Source organism: Lucilia cuprina, chromosome 5 (assembly GCF_022045245.1).
Source record: "Lucilia cuprina isolate Lc7/37 chromosome 5, ASM2204524v1, whole genome shotgun sequence".
Taxonomy (NCBI): Eukaryota; Metazoa; Arthropoda; class Insecta; order Diptera; family Calliphoridae; genus Lucilia; species Lucilia cuprina.
Window position 1 is genome coordinate 14,594,177 of NC_060953.1, and position 20,383 is coordinate 14,614,559.

The 20,383-nt window shown below is 32.7% G+C and overlaps 2 protein-coding genes across 3 annotated transcripts in view; both read right to left on the reverse strand.

Moving 5' to 3' along the window:
* Positions 1-1,919, reverse strand: part of LOC111684018 (G2/mitotic-specific cyclin-A) — a 41,828-nt gene extending 39,909 nt beyond the window's left edge. The window contains exons 1-2 of one of the 2 annotated variants that reach the window (XM_046951782.1): positions 1,541-1,919; positions 882-1,263 (exon numbers count right to left, since the gene is read on the reverse strand). In XM_046951782.1, coding sequence (XP_046807738.1) covers positions 882-1,136 — 255 coding nt within the window. In that variant the 5' untranslated portion in view covers positions 1,137-1,263; positions 1,541-1,919. Of the gene's footprint in view, positions 1-881; positions 1,355-1,540 lie in introns of those variants that run through there. The other variant, XM_046951781.1, reaches the window with a different exon arrangement.
* A 17,387-nt stretch (positions 1,920-19,306) lies between these two features.
* LOC124420075 lies at positions 19,307-20,167 on the reverse strand. Its single transcript, XM_046951783.1, has 2 exons — positions 19,510-20,167; positions 19,307-19,350 (listed from the first exon to the last, which is right to left on the reverse strand). The coding sequence occupies exon 1, from the start codon at positions 20,149-20,151 to the stop codon at positions 19,588-19,590; it is 564 nt and encodes a 187-aa protein (XP_046807739.1). The 5' UTR covers positions 20,152-20,167; the 3' UTR covers positions 19,307-19,350; positions 19,510-19,587.
* Positions 20,168-20,383: the final 216 nt, after the last annotated feature.

Sequence of the window (20,383 nt, forward strand, 5' to 3'; positions counted from 1 at the left end):
TATCTATCTATCTATCTATCTATCTATCTATCTATCTATCTATCTATCTATCTATCTATCTATCTATCTATCTATCTATCTATCTATCTATCTTCTATCTATCGGCCAAAGATTATCAATTCAGCAACAACTGTATCAACTGAAAGGTTTTGCCCAAAAGATGAATATCCAGTCGCAGCAATTCTGTTACAATAACAAAACCCAAAACTTTCGGACACATAGAGTCTCCTTTTCCCAATAAAACAAATTTTCTTTTATAGAAGTTGGACTATTTGCTGGTGACTGAAAAATGGCGGACTTTTGACAAAATCTTTGACATTTTTGTCAACAAAATAAACAACATTTATTGCTCTTGATTTTGCAATTAACAATATTTTTCAAACTTAAATATTTTTTCAAAACTTTTTTTAATTTTTAGTATAATTTCCATAATTGCGCAATTATTGGCAATTTTACTTCGTCTGCAATTGCGTATTGTTCATTTCTCTTATTGGGAAATGACAGTAAACAAAAGGTAAACAAACGACAAAAAAGGAGCAAGCGCGCAATTGAAAAATATGGCAATTCAAATGATATAAAGACAGTATGGCAGCTTTATTTACACCCTTTGCTCATTGCAAATAAAAGAGCAGACAAGAAGAACAACAACAAAAATATGCAAGAGGATACATAAAATATAAAATGACGTCACATTTAAAACAAAAGCAAAAAAAGAATACTAAAATAAAAAGCAAAATGTGATCGAAAAATATGTATTTTCACTTTTTTTTAAAACAAAATTGAAAAAGAAATAAATCAACCACTTTTTTTGCTGTCTGCATATTTACACACTTAGATCAATATTAAGGGAAATTTTAAAACATTTCCCAATGATTACTTACCACTTTATTATTGTTGTGATGGTTGTTGGCACCGGCTGCTAAATGAACACGAGCATTGGCATTTGAATTAAGTACGGCAAAATTGGCGCGTCCTTGTTTGGTAGAGACGCCAACACCGCCACCTAAAGTAGCACCCAGTGGCTGCAATATATGCGATTTACCGCCAGCCATGGTTTTCTCCTTGAAAGGCATGTTGCGAGGATTTTCTTTTTCCGAATCTTGAGCAATTTGAAAAGCTGTTTGTGTAGCCGCCATTGTTATTTAGTTGAAATAGTTTAAAACACACACACACACACTTAGGAAAACACAAAAATGCACTGGATTTGCAAAGAAACTGGGAGTTTGTTTTAAACAAAAACACGTTTTAATATTTTGTTTTAAGCTGTAAGTTATTTAAAAAAACAAATATTTTAATTTTCAATTCTTTTTTTAATTTGTTAAATTTTCCACAAACTTTGATTTTAAATTCAAGGTTTGTAAATTTAACAAAATTGTTTTCTTTTACAAAAGCGAATAAAAGCTGTTAAGTTTTTTTTTTGTAATTTTTCTATATTCCCGTTTTTTTCCTCTTGAAAAAATGGTGGTTTTTTATATTTCTGTTTTTTGCTTTTATTCTCTCTTTATTTAAATTTTTTTTATTCAAGTTGTTTTTGCTTTACATTTAATTCCCGTTTTGCTCAACAAAATCTATGGCTGGCAAATTTTTTTTTTGTGTTGCTTTTTGTTGTTGTCGTCGTTTTTTTATCCTCACACACACATGAGATCTTTCAAAAGAAACGCTTACTAACACACACACACGTACACTTTAATTGAATAAACATTAATTTATTTTTAATAAATATATTTCTTTCTTTTTTTTAATTTGTATATATCAGCGCTTTAACTTTCACGCTTTTTTTGTTAATTTTTATAAAATTATAACATTTTTTTGTGAATTTGGTTTTTATTTCTTTTCTTTTAGTTAAAATTGCGCTGTACTCTTATCACTTGCGTGATGTTCTCTTGTTGCCGTCATAAAATCAATTGAAAACTCAACTTTGTGATCATTTGAAATTCTCATTTTTTTGAATTTGTGCGCTTGTTTATGATGTTGCCATACTTGTCGCTTTATCTCTGTTATTTCTCCTCATTCTTGTGGCTGTGGTGAGTTGTAAATTTTTCAACAATCTTTTGTTATTACTTTAAAAACAGGGTTGTTATTTTATATAACGTAACGATTGGATAGTTTGTAAACAATTAAAGCGCCATGTATTAAAACCATAAACATTATGGCAATTAATATTATTAAAAATAACATTTTTTAAATGATATTAAAAAATGCTTTAAAATGTGTAAAAAAAAAACAAATATAAAATCCAAAGTGCTGCCAGATAAAAAAATATGGAACATTTACATTATAATTAATCGTGCAATTGACTTTTTGGAGGAAAATATCGTTTTTATGCTAAACATGAAATTATTGTCATGACATAACATATGTCAATGTAGTCAGAAAAATAGCTAAGACAAATTTTGTACTATTCTCAATCGGTGTTGTGCGGTTGTATTATATTTTTAATTTTTGTTTAAAAGAATAGATAGATATATAGATGGATAGATAGATGGATAGATGGATAGATAGATAGATAGATAGATAGATAGATAGATAGATAGATAGATAGATAGATAGATAGATAGATAGATAGATAGATAGATAGATAGATAGATAGATAGATAGATAAATAAATAGATAGATAGATAGATAGATAGATAGATAGATAGATAGATAGATAGATAGATAGATAGATAGATAGTTAGATAGATAGATATGCACTACATCGAAGTATTGCGAACATATTGTGTACCGGAAACAGTAAGTTAGTTAGTTAGTTGGTTAGCTAGTTAGTTAGTTAGTTAGTAAGTTAATTAGTTAGATAGTTAGTTGGTTAGCTAGTTAGTTAGCGAGTCAGCTTCTACTGTGCGATTTTGATTTTATTACAATCCGTTATTTATAAAATATGTAATAAATAGTGTTGCATATTTTTAGGTGTCCTACTTTTCAATTCTTTGAATACAATTGCTGCTTAATTAATGAAATCTCAAGGTTGTCTTAATAAAAATTAAACTATAAATTTATTATCTACCAACCTACTAACTACTTCTTACATCCCTTCATTTTCTACATTACTTTCATTAGACATTTGTATGTCAATTCGCTTGGCACTTAATGTTCACTCAACTGCACTAAAAATTATGTATTATATTTCTATAAAAATATGTCCCTTTTTAAGTATAAATAAATAATAAAGTGTGGGTCAGTAGTTACACTCGAATATTTCTTGTGTTTTCCCATCTTACACTTTAAGTACATACTTATGTAGATATTTAATAAAATCCAAGAAGGAGGAGGAAAATAATATGATGATGAAAATGTTACGGCTGCTTGATTTTTGCGCGATTTTCTTTTTCTTTTTCTGTTGCTTTAACGAAATCTTATAAATTTTACTTATTAAGAACATTATTTATTTTCTTTCTATTGGTCTGTCTGACTCTTTCGTACGGTTCCTTAATTGCATTAGTTTTTATACCCTTCACATTCGTGAGAAGGGTATATATAAGTTTGTCATTCCGTTTGTAATTTCTATAATATAATTTTCCGACCCCATAAAGTATATATATTCTGGATCCTTATAGATAGCGGTGTCGATTAAGCCATCTGTCTGTCTGTCTGTCTGTATGTCAGTCTGTCTATTGAAATCAGTTTTTAGAGGTCCCCAGATATCGGCGAGATCCGAATCTTCAATAATTCAGTTAGACATGCTTTCGGAAAGATCGCTATTTAAAATCAGCAAAATCGGTCTATAAATAACGGAGATATGAGCAAAAATCCGAGACTGTTTTTTTAAAACATACTTGGTGAAGGGTATATATGATTCGGCACAGCCGAATATAGAAATATTACTTGTTTCTTTAACATAAATGTCAGTCGGACAGTTAGTGTGCCATAAAGCTGAGGGAGCATTAAATATTACAAGATATTACTGTTAAATGGTTTAGAAGAGAAGCAGAAAGTTTAGGGATGTAGGCGATGGGGAATGATGCCTTGAGAAAGTTATATATTTTCTTGGTTCAATCATGACATCAACTGAAACAAAATGTTGTCGAGTGCCAGATGAGAATCCTTATTGCAGATCAGACTTTTTTCCTTCCTAAACGTATATCTGATTTAAAACTTTAGTGTGTTAATGTTATGAATCCTTAATATCTGTTGTTATCCTTCTCTTTTGTTTAAATTTTCTTTCAACACATCATTTCGATTTAAATGCAACATTTTTATTTCTGCACGTACTACATTTTTGCAATTCATATCGTAAAATTTCATAAATTTTCATCAGCCTGTCAGTTTATATGTATTTTTTTTTGTTGCTTCACTTTAACATAAAGGAAATCATATTCATTATACCCTTCACCTTCGTGAGAAGGGTATATATAAGTTTGTCATTCCGTTTGTAATTTCTATAATTTAATTTTCCGATCCTATAAAGTATATATATTCTGGATCCTTATAGTTAGCGGAGTCGATTGAGCCATGTCCGTCTGTCTGTCTGTCGAAATCAGTTTTTAGAGGTCCCCAGATATCGGCGAGATCCAAATCTTCAATAATTCAATAATTAGACATGCTTTCGAGAAGATCGCTATTTAAAATCAGCAAAATCGGTCTATAAATAACGGAGATATGAGCAAAAATCCGAGACAACCTCTAAAAATTTCATCAAAAAATCAACATTTTTTCATGCTTTGTTAAAAAAGCAACAACAACAACACTGTGAATTGGATAAATGTGCGTGTGTAGATGTATTTGGTTATATTTTTTGTATGTTTGCATGCTGTTCTGTTCTCACGAAGGTGAAGGGTATAACAAGAACAAGGAGATAAAGCAGTAATATGATGGTAATACAGCTAATATTTGTTTGAGGGTGGTAATACAGTTTAACGGTGGTATTACAGTACAACGGTTAATATTTCTTTTTGCTACAGTTTATATTTGTTTGTGTGTATGTTATGTTTGACATGTGTGCAGAGATACAAAATAAATAAAAACTGTTTTTTTTAAACATACTTGGTGAAGGGTATATAAGATTCTACACAGCCGAACTTAGAAATATTACATGTTTTATTTCAATTCTTTCTTTTTAAATAAAAGATATAATATTGTGTTAAAAAATTTTATTTAAATTTAAAATATAATAAAAATTGATATGCTAAAGATTTTGACATTATCCTTAGATATGAATATGTTTCTTAAACTGATGAAGCATATTGCCTTAAACAGGTACTGTTTTAAAGTTAAATTCAGAAACAGAATGACAAGTAGACCACAAAACTGATCTTTCGGGCAACTCATCGTAAGCACTGTACAAAGTTGTTTAATTTCCATATTTTTAAATATCTAGAGATCAAAAATTTACTTAACGACCGCCAGTATAACTTTCGTAGAGGTCGCACTACGGGAAACCTTTTGGCCTTCTTTTCGGAGAAATGGTGTCATTCTATTCACCATTTTGGCGAAAGTAAAGTGGTAGCTCCAGATATTTCCAAGGCGTTTGATCGAACTGTCTCAGTGATGGGATCTCATCAAACGAGTTCATGATTAATTCAGAGTTACTGCAAGGATCCGTTCTTTCCCCTACCCTATTTCTTCTTAAATGACTTTCTTTGTCAAACTTCCAACTCTATCCACTCTTTTGCCGATGACAGCAATATCTGCCATTCCTATTCATTCAAATATAGATCCAGATCTCTAGAGATTAGGGCAAAGAGGCGCAATATGAATGAAACGATTAATCACGACTTTATAAAAATCTCGGAATGGGATTTTAAAGCCCGCAAGACTTAATAATGTTTTTTAACACATAAACGTATGGCAGATAATGTTAATCTATATTTATGGGTGATGTAAGGAATCAGAAACTCTTAATGTTCTGGGCATGAAAATATAGTGCAATATCCGTTAGACTAAAAACATTTTCCAACTGTTGAAAGAAACATTCAAGTTTCTCAGTTTTTTGAAACGGTTTAAGACATACTTCACTCCATCTGATCTTTTATAATATTTACACCACTTATGTATATCCGACCGAAAATGGAATACAACTCCCATGTATGGGTCGAAGCTTCAAAGTCTATTTTGGAGCTACTCGACCTCGTACAAGAGAGGGCTAAGACACTTATCGGTGACAGTAGGGTATTCAACTCTTGATTGATTCACTTAAGCACCGTCGCAATGTGCGATGTATTTCATTGTACTATAGATACTATAATGGAATGTGTTCCTCTGAAATTAGGGAACTCGTTACCGATACCCGTATATTTTTACTTAGCACACTGCAGCCAAGACTGCAGCCAAAGTACAAATTGAAGCGCAACGTTCAGAGGAGGCAACAGCAAGCTAGCGATTCAGGGCCAACCATCCCAAACAATCGCATAAATCAGCGCCGCACTCTTTCAGAAAGTTTACAAAAGCAGTCATTGACAGAAGTGATGGATTACAGTGGACGATCTAATTAAGTTGGGGGACTCCAAACCTTCTGGGAGTATTGTGTACAATGGTATGATGCTGTTAGGTTCCAAGGTCAAGTTAAACTAATGACTCTCAGTTTTACAGTTTAATATATGATGTTGCATCACTGAGTTGCATTGAAGTTAAGGGCGGTGACACCCCCTAGGCCTCTTATGTCTAGGACTCTTAGGCCTAGCTCAAGTGCCAAAATACTGTCTAAGTGCACTTTTAGTTAGATTTCTAAAGGCGGTCTTGATCAGGCTGTCCTTGACAGATATAATGGATGACAGAATCGATGGATCCATATCTCAATCTAAACGGTATGACGGAAAGTAAAACATCATGATAACTTATGTACTTTTTTTCAATGCGATCATGCTGGCTGATTCCAGATTCAATTCAGCAATGATTGACATTGCTGCTTAGTTTTGCTGTTGCATTACTGAGTAAGGGGATCGAATCTTCGGATACCTTCGGAGTCCGAAATGCGAAAACATTAGCTTCCAAATCGCAATTATAAATTATTAAGTATTTCAGAGATTAATGGACCTTTAATAAGGAATCTTTTGAGAGGTTGAGAGAGACAAGTGGAAAGGTTAATCTTCCTTCAGGCCTATTACAGTTACTCTACAGGCGATCCCGTTGTAAGAAGATGATAAAGAAGGCAACTTAACCAAAGATCCTTTTTTATAAAGAGACTATTCGATTTGTGTCAATGCTGATAATGATATAGAAAGATAATTATTGTACTATTGATAATGATATAGAAAGATAATGATGTTGATAAAGATGAGCTTCGGCGACAATTGTACAAGATCGTCAACATTCAAAAATCTTCAGGGTTGTCACCCCATTGTTAAGATTAAAAGGCTAACAAAATTTAAAAGAATTGAATAGTTCTGAATCCGAATTTGGCTTTAGAAGTTATCCATTACATCAGATTTTCTAGATATCGTGTCATTAAGTTTGAAAAAATCACGTTTTCTTTCCCGAAAAGCGAAAAAGTCTTGCGTTGTTACTACCCTTGGACGGATTATTGATGTTCTTTAGGCCGTCATTCTCAAACTCATCAGCTCTTTCGGAAACTGCTGGGTATTAGGGTCATAAGTGCTACGATAGGTGGAGTCAACGTTTTGCGACTTTAAAGTCGTCACTTTCCTCAAGGGAAGTAAGTCTTTGTTACTGTGTAAAACACAACTAGTCCCTAGAAGACAAGTTATCACACTAACACATAAACATGTTCATAAGTTCGTGCATACACTTGTCAAGATTAGTCAAACTAACTAGTTTATATACTAATCCATAGACTAATCAACAGTCCGGCAAATCACAAATATTCTTAAGAGATCAAATAAGAAATTTATAATGAACAAAACATCAGATAATTGCCGATAATGCCAAATCATGGACCCAACGAAAAAATTTATTTCCTTCATTTTCAATTTCTTTTCACAACAATGCAATCTTAAAGGCACATAGTTTTTCCCGAAAAAAATGCTAAATGTCTTATAAAATATTTTCCTTATTTATGTTAAAATTATAATAAATGTTAAAAATGAAATAAAAGAAAAGAAAAACACATGAACCTTTTGTTGTAAGGACGAAATGGCAAAAAAAAGAAACTGAAACTGAAACTGAAACAGCAAACAAATTGCAAGACATCAAAAAAAAAAAAAAAAGTACTTTAGTATATGAAAACACGAGTAATTTTTTATAATAATATAAAAGTTCCTTAAACAGCAACAATGTAATGTAACCTTTAGGCTTTATGGCACATGACATATTTTTCTCTATGGCTCTGAGTATGTAGAATATTTTTTCTATTTTTTTTTTGTTTGTTTTTCTTTATAAATTTTTAAAAATGATACTGCAGTAACACAGAAAATATTTGTTGTTTGAAAAAAAAAAACAAAGTAAGCAACAACGGATGTCCTTTGTCAAAGTCTATTTAGGAAAATAAATGTTAAAAGCAAATGTTGTTATTAAAGGCAATAGTTGTTGTTTTAAAGTTAAAATTTAGCTAAACAGATTTTTTGTTTAATAAAAATTTTCCTCTAAGAGTCTTAGGATAATGCAAAACTCTTATACTAAAGACTTTGTCTTATACAATTTTCTTTGTTTTTACTAAGTACTTCGTCTTATTTTAAAGACTTTAGTTAGTTAGTTAGTTTGTTAGGTAGTTAGTTAGTTAGTTGGTTAGTTAGTGAGTTACTTAGTTAGTTAGTTAGTTAGTTAGTTAGTTAGTTAGTTAGTTAGTTAGTTAGTTAGTTAGTTAGTTAGTTAGATAGTTAGTTAGTTAGTTAGTTAGTTAGTTAGTTATTTACGTACTTACTTACTTACTTACTTAGTTAGTTACTTAGTTAGTTAGTTACTTAGTTAGTTAGTTAGTTCGTTAGTTAGTCAGTTAGTTAGTTGGTTAGTTAGTGAGTTAGTTAGTTAGTTACATAGTTAGTTAGTTGGTTAGTTAGTTAATTAGTTGCTTGGTTGGGTAGTTAGTTAGTTAGTTAGTTAGTTAGTTAGTTAGTTAGTTAGATAGTTAGTTAGTTAGTTAGTTAGTTAGTTAGTTAGTTAGTTAGTTAGTTAGATAGTTAGTTAGTTACTTAGTTAGTTAGTAACTTAGTTAGTTAGTTGGTTAGTTAGTGAGTTAGTTAGTTACTTAGTTAGTTAGTTAGTTAGTTAATTAGTTAGTTAGTTTTTTAGTTAGTTAGTTAGTTGGTTAGTTAGTGAGTTAGTTAGTTAGTTACTTAGTTAGTTAGTTAGTTAGTTAGTTAGTTAGTTAGTTAGTTAGTTTGTTAGTTAGTTAGTTAGTCAGTCAGTTAGTTAGTGAGTTAGTTAGTTACTTAGTTAGTTAGTTAGTTGGTTAGTTAGTGAGTTAGTTACTTAGTTAGTTAGATAGTTAGTTAGTTAGTTCGTTAGTTAGTCAGTTAGTTAGTGAGTTAGTTAGTTACTTAGTTAGTTAGTTAGTTAGTTAGTTAGTTAGTTAGTTAGTTAGTTAGTTAGTTAGTTAGTTAGTTAGTTAGTTAGTTAGTTAGTTAGTTAGTTAGTTAGTTACTTAGTTAGTTGGTTAGTTAGTGAGTTAGTTAGTTACTTAGTTAGTTAGTGAGTTAGTTAGTTAGTTAGTTAGTTAGTTAGTTAGTTAGTTAGTTAGTAAGTAAGTTAGTTAGTTAGTTAGTTAGTTAGTTAGTTAGTTAGTTAGTTAGTTAGTTAGTTAGTTAGTTAGTTAGTTAGTTAGTTAGTTAGTTGGTTAGTTAGTGAGTTAGTTAGTTAGTTAGTTAGTTAGTTGGTTACTTAGTTAGTTGGTTAGTTAGTGAGTTAGTTACTTAGTTAGTTAGTTAGTTAGTTAGTTAGTTAGTTAGTTAGTTAGTTACTTAGTTAGTTAGTTAGTTAGTTAGTTAGTTAGTTAGTTAGTTAGTTAGTTAGTTAGTTAGTTACTTATTTAATTAGTGTCATTTCTGAGATTTCTTTGAAATGGTCATAGACCAGTCTGGACTGCGAAATGCCATTATAGTTTCCAATGAAATCTATATCTAATTAATAATTTTCTTAAAACCATCTTCATAATTTAATTATATTACAAAATTACACACCCTTTTAGAGCTTGAGACAAAAACATAACATAACTATAAGAAATTCAAAAAATAAGGACATTTTTTTTCAACACAAGACAAAGCACATGCCAACAAAAACTATAACATGAGTAAAATTTGCCCAACATTCACATATTTTGCACACACACACACAACACTCAAAATTTAGTTACACCTCAGGTAATAATCCTTAGTTAAAGCTGCACTATTAATATCCTTACGCAAGGATAAATACAAGATCAATTCATTTGTGCAAGATTCGTTGTATGAATTTAGTGGCGCTGTGTTTTCGTCTTACGATCTAATGCAATTTTTCTACTGCAGATGTTTATGAACACAAAAGATATAAAGAATCCTTACAGTGATAACAATAGGAAGTAAAGGAAGAGATTTAAGAAAACCCACAAACAAAACTCAATAGTAACATAACAACAACTACAGTTTATCTTAGACAACCAGGCATATTTTGTTTGCTTTTTTATTTAACGTAGATAACTCAGGTAGTTTCTTTTGCAAAAACCGAATTTCAAATTGGATCAGTTTAATTATTTTCTTTCAGTATTTCTAATGTTGTTGTCTTTTTGCCTTATTGATGAGCAAAATCAAAAAAATACTATAGATTTTTACCTTTGGTAAAAAGTTAAATATGTTTTAAAGATTTTTGGTAAAACATCAAAAATTTTTTGTTTTTCTAACATTTTCCCTGTTCCGTTTTGTACATATTGTCTCAATATTGTACAATGACAGTTTGGGCCTTTTGTTTAAAATTCTTTAAGATGACCATATGGACAATTTTTTTGCTATTACTTTTCGCATACATACTTCGACATTTATCAGCTGCTGGCCGAGCATAAACAATTTAGAGATTTGAACCGAATAAGGTGTTAAACTGTGTTTAGGTTTTACTTAATATGACCACATGCTATTGGTGAACAAGTTAGAGCATTATGCACTAGATATGGCGCGATCCAAAAAGTGTCACCTTTATTTAGTCTTTAGTATAAGATGACATTTTTAGTGACGAAGACTTTGGCATAAAACATACATATAAAAAGAAGTGGTTACAAAACAACGAATTCTATAGTGTAAGACCAAGTCATTGATGTAAGCCAAAGTCGTTAGTATAAGATGAAGTGTTTAGTACAAGAAAATCTTTAGAAGAATACGAAGTATGCAGTATAAGACGAAGTCTTTTGTATATGTCCGACTCTTAGTATTACACCAAGTATTTAGTATAAGAGAAAGACTTCAGTGTAAGACGAAACCTTTAGTATAAGACGTATTCTTAACTAATATAAGACAAAGTCTTTTGTATATGAAGAAGACATCAGTACAAGACCAAGTCTATAGCATAAAACGATGACTTTAGTACAAGACGAAGTCTTTAGTATAAGACGATGTTTTAAGTGCATGATGAAGTCTTGAGTATAAGAGGAATCCTTTAGTACATGACGCAGTCTTGAGTATAAGACGGAGTCCTTAGTATAGGACGAAGTCTTTAATATTATACGATGTCTGTAGTATAAAATGATGTCTTTATAATAAGGTTAGTTTTTAGTATATGACGCATTCTTTACTAATATAAGACAAAGTCTTAGGTATAAAAAAGCTATCAGTATAAGTCGTAGTCTGTAGTATAAAACGATGTCTTTAGTATAAGATAAAGTATTCAGTATAAGACAAAGTCTTTACAATAAGATAACTTTTTACTATAAGACGAATTCTTAACTAATATAATAAGTCGTTGCTATAACTAACTAACTAACTAACTAACTAACTAACTAACTAACTAACTAACTAACTAAATAACTAACTAACTAACTAACTAACTGACTAACTAACTAACTAACTAACTAACTAACTAACTATCTAACTAACTAACTAACTAACTAACTAACTAACTAACTAACTAACTAACTAACTAACTAACTAAATAACTAACTAACTAACTAACTAACTAAATAACTAACTAACTAACTACACCTGTGCGTTCACTTAACACTCAGGGGAGAACTTTTATAAAAAAACTTTCGTTTAACACAAAGTCTTTAGTATAAACAAGTAAGAGTTCTATATTCCTCTGTGCCGACACATATATATACTCACCTTCATCATGGTGAGTTAAAAAAAAGTCGGTATAAAAAACTCTTCTTTCAAATCACTCACTTCGGGCTTAACATTCAATTAAAATCATGTTTCTAGATTCAACAATATAGAAAAATCAAAAAAGTACCTTAAAAAAAATGCCAATAAGTTCACATTTTCCGATTCTCACCTAATTCAGACTCTACTCTACTTAATATTATGTTTCTAGGTTCAATATTATAGGAAATTTAAAAAGTACCTTTTACAAAACGAAAAAGTACCAAAAAATTCCCATCGATTTGTTCTCGTATACTTAATTTCATGTTTTTATGTTTATTATTATAGAAAACTTAAAAAGTACCGTTTGGAAAACGAAAAAGCACTTAAAAGTTACCTTTTTCGGGTTCTCATCTAATTCTGAATCTACATACTTAATTTCATGTTCCTAGGTTTAATATTATAGAATATTCAAAAAGTACCATTTGAAAAACGGTACCAAAAAGTTCCATTTTATGGCTTCTCAGCTAATTCAGACTCTACATATTTAATTTCATATATCTAGGTTCAAAATTATAGAAAATTCAAAAACGAAAAAGTACCAAAAATTTCCCTTTTATGGCTTCTAACTTAAGCTAGGCTCTACATACTTAATTTCATGTTTCTAGCCAATAACAACACCCTAGTGCTGCTCTCGCTCTGCTACTCTTGCTCTGCTGCTTTCGCTCTGCCTTGTTTTTATAAAAAGAGTACAATAACAAAATTTACCGTATGATTATGTATTTTGTTTTTTTTGCAATTTCTGTTTGAGCATGAATAATCTCAGTTTTTGATGAAATTTTTAGAGGTTGTCTCGGATTTTTGCTCATATCTTCGTTATTTATGGACCGATTTTGCTGATTTTAAATAGAGATCTTCTCTAAAGCATGTCTAACAGAATTATTGAAGATTCGGATCTCTTCGATATCTGGTGTCCTCTAAAAATTGATTTCGATAAACATACAGACAGACAGACAGACGGACAGACAGACGGACATAGCTTAATCAACTTCGCTATTTATAAGGATCCAGAATATAAATACTTTATAGGGTCGGAAAATTATATTATAGAAATTACAAACGGAATGACAAAATCCTTCTTACGAAGGTGAAGGATATAAAAAGAGACTTTAGTATAATTCAAAGTATTAGCCATTTCTTATAGCCTACATTACCGATATTACATATTTAAATTGAAATTTACTCTTTTATTGTTTAACTTTACAACAACTGCGAAAAAAATGCCACAAATGTTGCTTTTTCCTAATATTGAACATATTTTTATGTGTTTGTATTGTAAAAGAAATAAATAAAATAATTTTATTACTTTTCTTGTATGATTTATAACATAATTGACAAAACAAATTCCAAATGACAATAAAATAGGTAAAACATAAAAAATGTATTTATGCAGATATTGAGAATAAGGCTATAAATATTATTTTTTTATTTTAAAAGGAACAAGTAAGAGTTTTATATTCGGCTGTAAAAAAAATACCAATTGCCAAACGGTAAGTTATCGAAAAGTCCCCTTTTATGGGTTCTCACTTAATCTAGACTCTACATACTTAATTTCGCGTTTCTAGGTCCAATATTATAGAAATTTCAAAAAGTACCTTATGAAGAACGAAAAAGTACCAAAAAGTCCCCTTTTATGAAATTTATAGAAATTTCAAAAAGTACTTTTTGTAGAACGAAAAATTACTTAAAAGTCCCCTTTTATGTGTTTTCACCTAATCCGGACTCTACAAACTTAATTTCATGTTTCTAGGTTCAATATTATAGAAAATTCAAAAAAGTACCTTTTGTAGAACGAAAAAGTACCAAAAAGTCCCTTTTTCTAGGTTCTTACCTAGTCAAGGCCCTACATGCTAAATTTCATTTCTCTAGGTTCAATATTATAAAAATAAAAAATTTAAAAGTACCTTTTGTAGACCGTAAAGGTACCAAAAAAATTATCTTTGATGTGGTCTCTGGTCTAATCGGGACTCTACATACTTAATTTCATGTTTCTAAGTTCATTACTATAGAAAACTCAAAAAGTATCTTTTGAAAAACGCAAAAGCATTAAAAAGTTACCTTTTATGGGTTCTCATCTAATTCCAAATCTACGTACTAAATTTCATGTCCCTTGGTTCAATATTATAGAATATTCCAAAAGTACCTTTTGTCTCAGATTTTTGCTCATATCTCCGTTATTTATGGACCGATTTTGCTGATTTTAAATAGCGATCTTCCTGAAAGCATGTCTAACAGAATTATTGAAGATTCGGATCTCGCCGATATCATGGGTCCTCTAAAAACTGATTTCAACAAACATACAGACAGACAGACAGACAGACGGACAGACAGACGGACAGACAGACGGACATGGCTTAATTGACTCCGCTATCTATTAGGATCCAGAATATATATACTTTATGGGGTCGGAAAATTATATTATAGAAACGGAATGACAAACTTATATATACCCTTCTCACGAAGGTGAAGGTTATAAAAACTAGTCTAAAATTCATCTTTAAGGTCATATGTATGTTGCATAAAGTTAAAACTTTTCTTAAATTCTATTTTATTTTCTTTATTATTAAACTATTTGTGACCTTATTCGCCATATCATTCAATTTGTTTTCAAAAACTTTTTGACTACAAACAGTTCCATTTGCTTTGGCACCTTACAACCCACCTCCCATCTAACTATGTACATACCGATTCATCTTTGTTCAAAATAATTGTTATAAACTGTCATACTATACTAAAAATTATGTTTTATTTCCGTTCCGTAAAGTCTTTAGGTATGGGTGTGTATGTGTATTTTTATGTATTGCTCGTAAAAAAATAACTTTTTGGATACTAGGTATTACCGTTATAGTTGGTGGACTTAAAACATAAAGAATAAAAGTTTTTGGTTTTTTTCTTTATAAAACTTACAAATTATTTAAAATAACTTTATTTATAATGGGACTTGGAAACAATTACACCCACTTTACTTTAGGTAGTAGGTATACATATATAGATATTCAGCCAAAATCTTGTACAAACAAATATTGGACAATTTCCATCAATATAAATATTGGTTTGGCATATTCCTGTGTAGGAATAAAAACCAATAACTAATCTTTATATTTTCGCTGTTCAGACACTATAGTTTACTGGCTTCCTTGTTGGCTTGGCTATTGGTTGGTTCAATGGTTAGTTGGCTGTTTATTCGATTTGTTTCTGTTCGGCTTGACATTTTCTTCCAATGATGCACAGTAGTAAAATTTAGCAAAGTTTTTGTTTTACAATGAAATCTTTTTGGTTCACGGGTACGTTAGGTTGGTAGAAGGATATATGGTACATCAAATTCGAAGAAATACACCAAGGTCACTACCGGGTCTGTTGTGCTCTTCTTTTCCTTTCCTTTTCCAATCAGTGTTAGTCGGGAATGTTATTTTCAGAATAACATCACTTCCAAGATACTTGGATCTAACTTCGACTAATGCCTTGCTCATTTTAAGAAGATCTCTCGTCTTAGTCTAATAAGTGTCTCCCCATAGGATCTTTGTGGTACTACCCACCGTTTCATTTTTTCAAGAGGCCTTATGAGATTCTCTCACCCATATTTAACTTCCGCAATCACTCTTCCCTTTAAAGCTGTTACATTCGCTCTTTTCGTTGCTGACTACTCCTGAGTGGCCTGGTACGCATATGATGTAAACCTTAACTCTGAGAGAGTATTTAGTTAAAGCTTTCTTACAATCCAATAGGCTCTTAGATTAACTTTTATCACCTGATTTCACTTTAAATGCCTTTTGACCTGTTGTGCGCTCCTTTTCTTTTCCTTTTCCAATCGCTGTTAGTCAGTAATGTTATTTTCAGAATAACATCACTTTCAAGTGTCACCCCATAGGATCATTGTGGTTCTACCCACCGTTTAATTTTTTCAAGAGGCCTTATGAGATTCTCTCACCCTCACCACTTTTGTTGCTTCGAATGTAAATGCGTTTGTCAGTTTAACTTCCGCGAGCTATCTTCCCTTTTAAAGCTGTTATATTCGCCCTTTTCGTTCCGACTACTCCCGAGTGGTCTGGTACCATAAAATATAAACCTTAACTCTGGAAGAGTATTCAGTTAAAGCTTTCCTACAATCCAATAGGCTCTTAGATTTACTTATATCACTTGATTTCACTCTAATGCCTTTTGGCCTGTTGTGCGCTCCTTTTCTTTTCCTTTTCCAATTGTTGTTAGTTAGGAATGTTATTTTCAGAATAAAATCACTTCCAAGGTACTTGGATCTTCGATGAATGCCTTGCTCATTTTAAGAAGACTTCACGTCTTATACTAATTAGTGTCACCCCATAGGATCTTTGTGGTACTACCCACCGTTTCATTTTTCCAAGAGGCCTTATGAGATTTTCTCACCCATATTTAACTTCCGCAAGCTCTCTTCCCCTTTAAAGCAGTTACATTCGCCCTTTTCGTTGCCGACTACTCCCGAGTGGCCTGTTACCCATATGAGTAAACCTTAACTCTGGGAGAGTATTCAGTTAAAGCTTTCCTACAATCCAATAGGCTTTAAGATTAACTTTTATCACCTGATTTCACCCTAATTGCCTTCTGGCTGTCGGTAAATATTTATTCTAATTCGTTATTGATTGGACTTCTGGCTGAAAGCTTGTGTTATGATTAGGTAAACAGTGGCATATATTTGTTTTCTCGACCTTCAATATAGAACCCCAAGCTGACATTATCGTCCAACTTAGAGCAATCCGTGTAACAACGGATTCCTGCTGGTATTTGCTCTAGTTTTCCGTATGACCAAGACATTCTATCTGGGATCAGCGTTTTAAAGTTTCCCATATATTCTGTATCTACTATGCGATCGCGCACATCTGATGATTGTGTTTAACCTTCCAATGTGTCCAGTATACATTGATGACGTGTCCTTTAACCGCTTTTGGCCAATTCGCCTAAAGTAAAGAGCCGTTTGGCTGTAATGACATAAAGATCTCAGAAAAACCTAGGTTTGAACAAGGAGAGGCCAAAAAATATATAGTTGTTACAACTAGCAGTAGCTCATAACAATTCCCATAGCGATTTGACTTAAGATTCAGTCCCACTGTACTTTATATACTTCATACTTTTTTTCAAATCATTCAGCCAAAAACATGAGTATAGAAAAACAAAGTTTGCCAACATAAAAGATATATATATTTGTTTTCTTTTCTTAAAATGAATATAAAATCCAAAAAAAAGTTTCTATTATAATTTTGTTCGTGGTGTATGCTCGCTTCTTGATGTAAAAAAAAGTCCTTCCCGAAAGCGAAGCACAGCACATAAAGTTAGTGGAACATTGTTACATTTCCGGTTAAAGGCAGAAATGAAATGCATATAAAAAACTGATACTTTTTCCACATAATATTTGGCAGGTATTGAAGTAAATGTTGATTTAAGACCAATTTTTTTGTTAAGAAAAGCAAAACGCATATTATGATTGTTTAAAGTTAGACTTTAAAGTATTAAGTTTAGTGATGGTTTATTATACTGCTTTTGGGTAATAACAAAACTTAAACAATTTATGAGAAAAGTAATCAAGTGTTTAAGACAAGTTTATGTATTTTCTTTAAAATATTATAAGGTGAAATAGCATGTTGCGGCATTAAGAAAAAGTTTTCGTAATAGACTAAATGGCAAGTCAATGTTACGGCATTTAACTAAAAAGATACAAGCTGAGAAGGCTTCGATAGATAGATAGCTAGATAGATAGATAGATAGATAGATAGATAGATAGATAGATAGGTAGATAAATAGATAGATAGATAGATAGATAGATAGATAACAACTTCGTTTAAAGCGGTTTCCACCGATCGTCCCTTTACATAAGCATGCTGCTTAAATTTTAGGTCTTTGTCGGGTATACTGCTTTTAACCATACTATCGACAATCCGTTCCAAGGTTTTAAGTAGGAAGGACGTAAGACTTATCGGTCGATAAGACTTAGGTGTCGCATAGCTAGGTTTCCCTGGTTTAGGTATAAATATTACCCTTGCATCCTGCCATTTAATGGGGGTATATGTGAATTGCAAGCATGCAGTGAATATCAGAGACAGATGTACGGAGACCAGTTCCGCCTCCATCTGTAAGAGTGCCGGGAAAATGCCATCCGGCCCTGCAGCTTTATAGGGAGCGAAGCTCTTGATTGCCCCTTTAACCATATCAGGTGTAATTACAATTTTCGTGTTTGCCTCCTCTTCCTCCAATATCGGTTCGTCTATGTTATTCGATATACCTGGTGGGAAATGAGAGTCTATTAGGAGTTTCATTGTCTCCTCCATATCCTCCAGCCTCTTGCCCGTGTCATCGACCATAGATTCCGGTTGGACATGAGTTTTGGATAGGAATTTTTTTATCTTCGATACGTCATTTACGCTGTCTACCTGTTCACAGAAAAGTTTCCAGGAGTCTCGTTTGGCTTTACGAACAACTTTTTTATATTCACCAAGTTTACTACGATACTCATCCCAGTATACTGCGGTCTTTTTACGCCGTGCCCGGTTAAATAGTTTGCGAAGAGTCTTACCAAGGTTCCGGATCTCCCCGGTTACCCAGGGTTTCTCCTGGGCAGATCTCCGCTCTCGCAGAGGGCAGCTGTCCTCGAACGATTCAACCAAGGCACTTGTGAGCATTTCTACTTTGGCGTCTATGTCCTCTTTATTTCGACATTGAACAGTGTCCTGACATAAACGGTTCTTTAGTAAGGAACCGAACATTGTCCAATTAGTTTTAGACTTATTCCGAAAATTTATCGGCTTTGGTGGCGGCCGTAGTATTTTGAATCTTATGTACCGATGGTCAGAAAAGGAGTGCTCGTCGGAAACCCTCCAATCCTGAATTTCGTTTATAAGCTCTTCTGAACATATAGTTATATCTAATACTTCTTCTCTGATTCTATTGACGAAGGTAGCTTTATTACCTAAGTTCGATGTTATCAAGTCTTTAGTATTAAGGAAATCCATGAGGGCTTGTCCTCTGCGATTGGTGTTTGTACTACCCCAAGCTACATGGTGGGAGTTGGCATCACAACCTATTACAATTTTCTTATTTTTCCTTTGTGCCTCTTCGACCAGTTTCATCAGCTCCGACGTTGGTGGTAGTGTCGGAGAATCGAAAGGCAGGTAAACAGATGCAAGGTATATGTTGCCACGACCTTGCTTCAGCACCGTTGCATCCGATGTAGATAATCCTGTTGAGAGAAGAAAACATAAGTTCTTGTGGCATAAGATACATGTTCTCGGGCGAGACCCTGTATCAGCGTAGAAAAGTTGGAAATTTATGTGATTTAATCCAGAAACCTTGTTGCGAATCGTCCAAGGCTCCTGGATTAAAGCTATATGTATCTTACCTGTGTTAATTTTAGCCATCAGAGCGTTTGTGGCCGTCTCGCTCCGATGGAGTTTTATTTGGATAACTTCAATCATTGTCATCCACTTAAACTGTCTTCCAGCGAGTTAGTGATCACCTCCTCGCCCGTTGGATTTGGCTCCTCCGGGTAACCTGAAGTGGCTATTGATGGCACTGCGGTGTCCCTATCAGGCATAGGAAGAGCAGTCTTTTTAATCGACACTTTCCCAATTTTGGAGAGCTCTGCTGTTCTGTCTTCTGGCGAGTGAGTGATTTCCTCCTCGCCTTTAGGATTTGACTCCTCCACATTGCCAGTACTTGCTAATGATGCTTTGGTTACTGTCTTAGGTGTTTTAGTGTCCTTATCGGGAGCGGTTTTAACAGCCCTTTCAATCGGCGCCTCTCCGATTTTGGAAATGGCAGCTGTACCTTCTTTTGGCGAGTTAGTGGTAACTTCCTCGCTTTTAGGATTTGACTTCTCAACGTTATCAGTAGTTGCTACTGATGCTGTGTTCTTAGGTTTTTTAGTGTTCTTTTCGAGGCTTGTTGTAACAGCCCTTCCAATCGGCACCTTCCCAATTTTGAATATGACAGCTTTAGAGGCGAAGTAAGCCCTACCTTTATTCTTGGCAAGACTAGCCATAGATTTCTGGTCGATACCTATTACAAATAAAGTTCCCTCAGGTTCTTCTTTCCTGTAAAAGACTTCCCATTTTTCCACGGCCAGCTCAGCATTTTGACCACCAAGAATTTCCAGTATACGTTCACTTGTCAGTTTACTGCCCCATCCTTTTATGTATACAGTGGACTTTAAGAGCACCGGAAGCTCGCTCTTCTTTACCAGTCCCAGCTTAGCGCCGTCCCAGGGAGGAGGG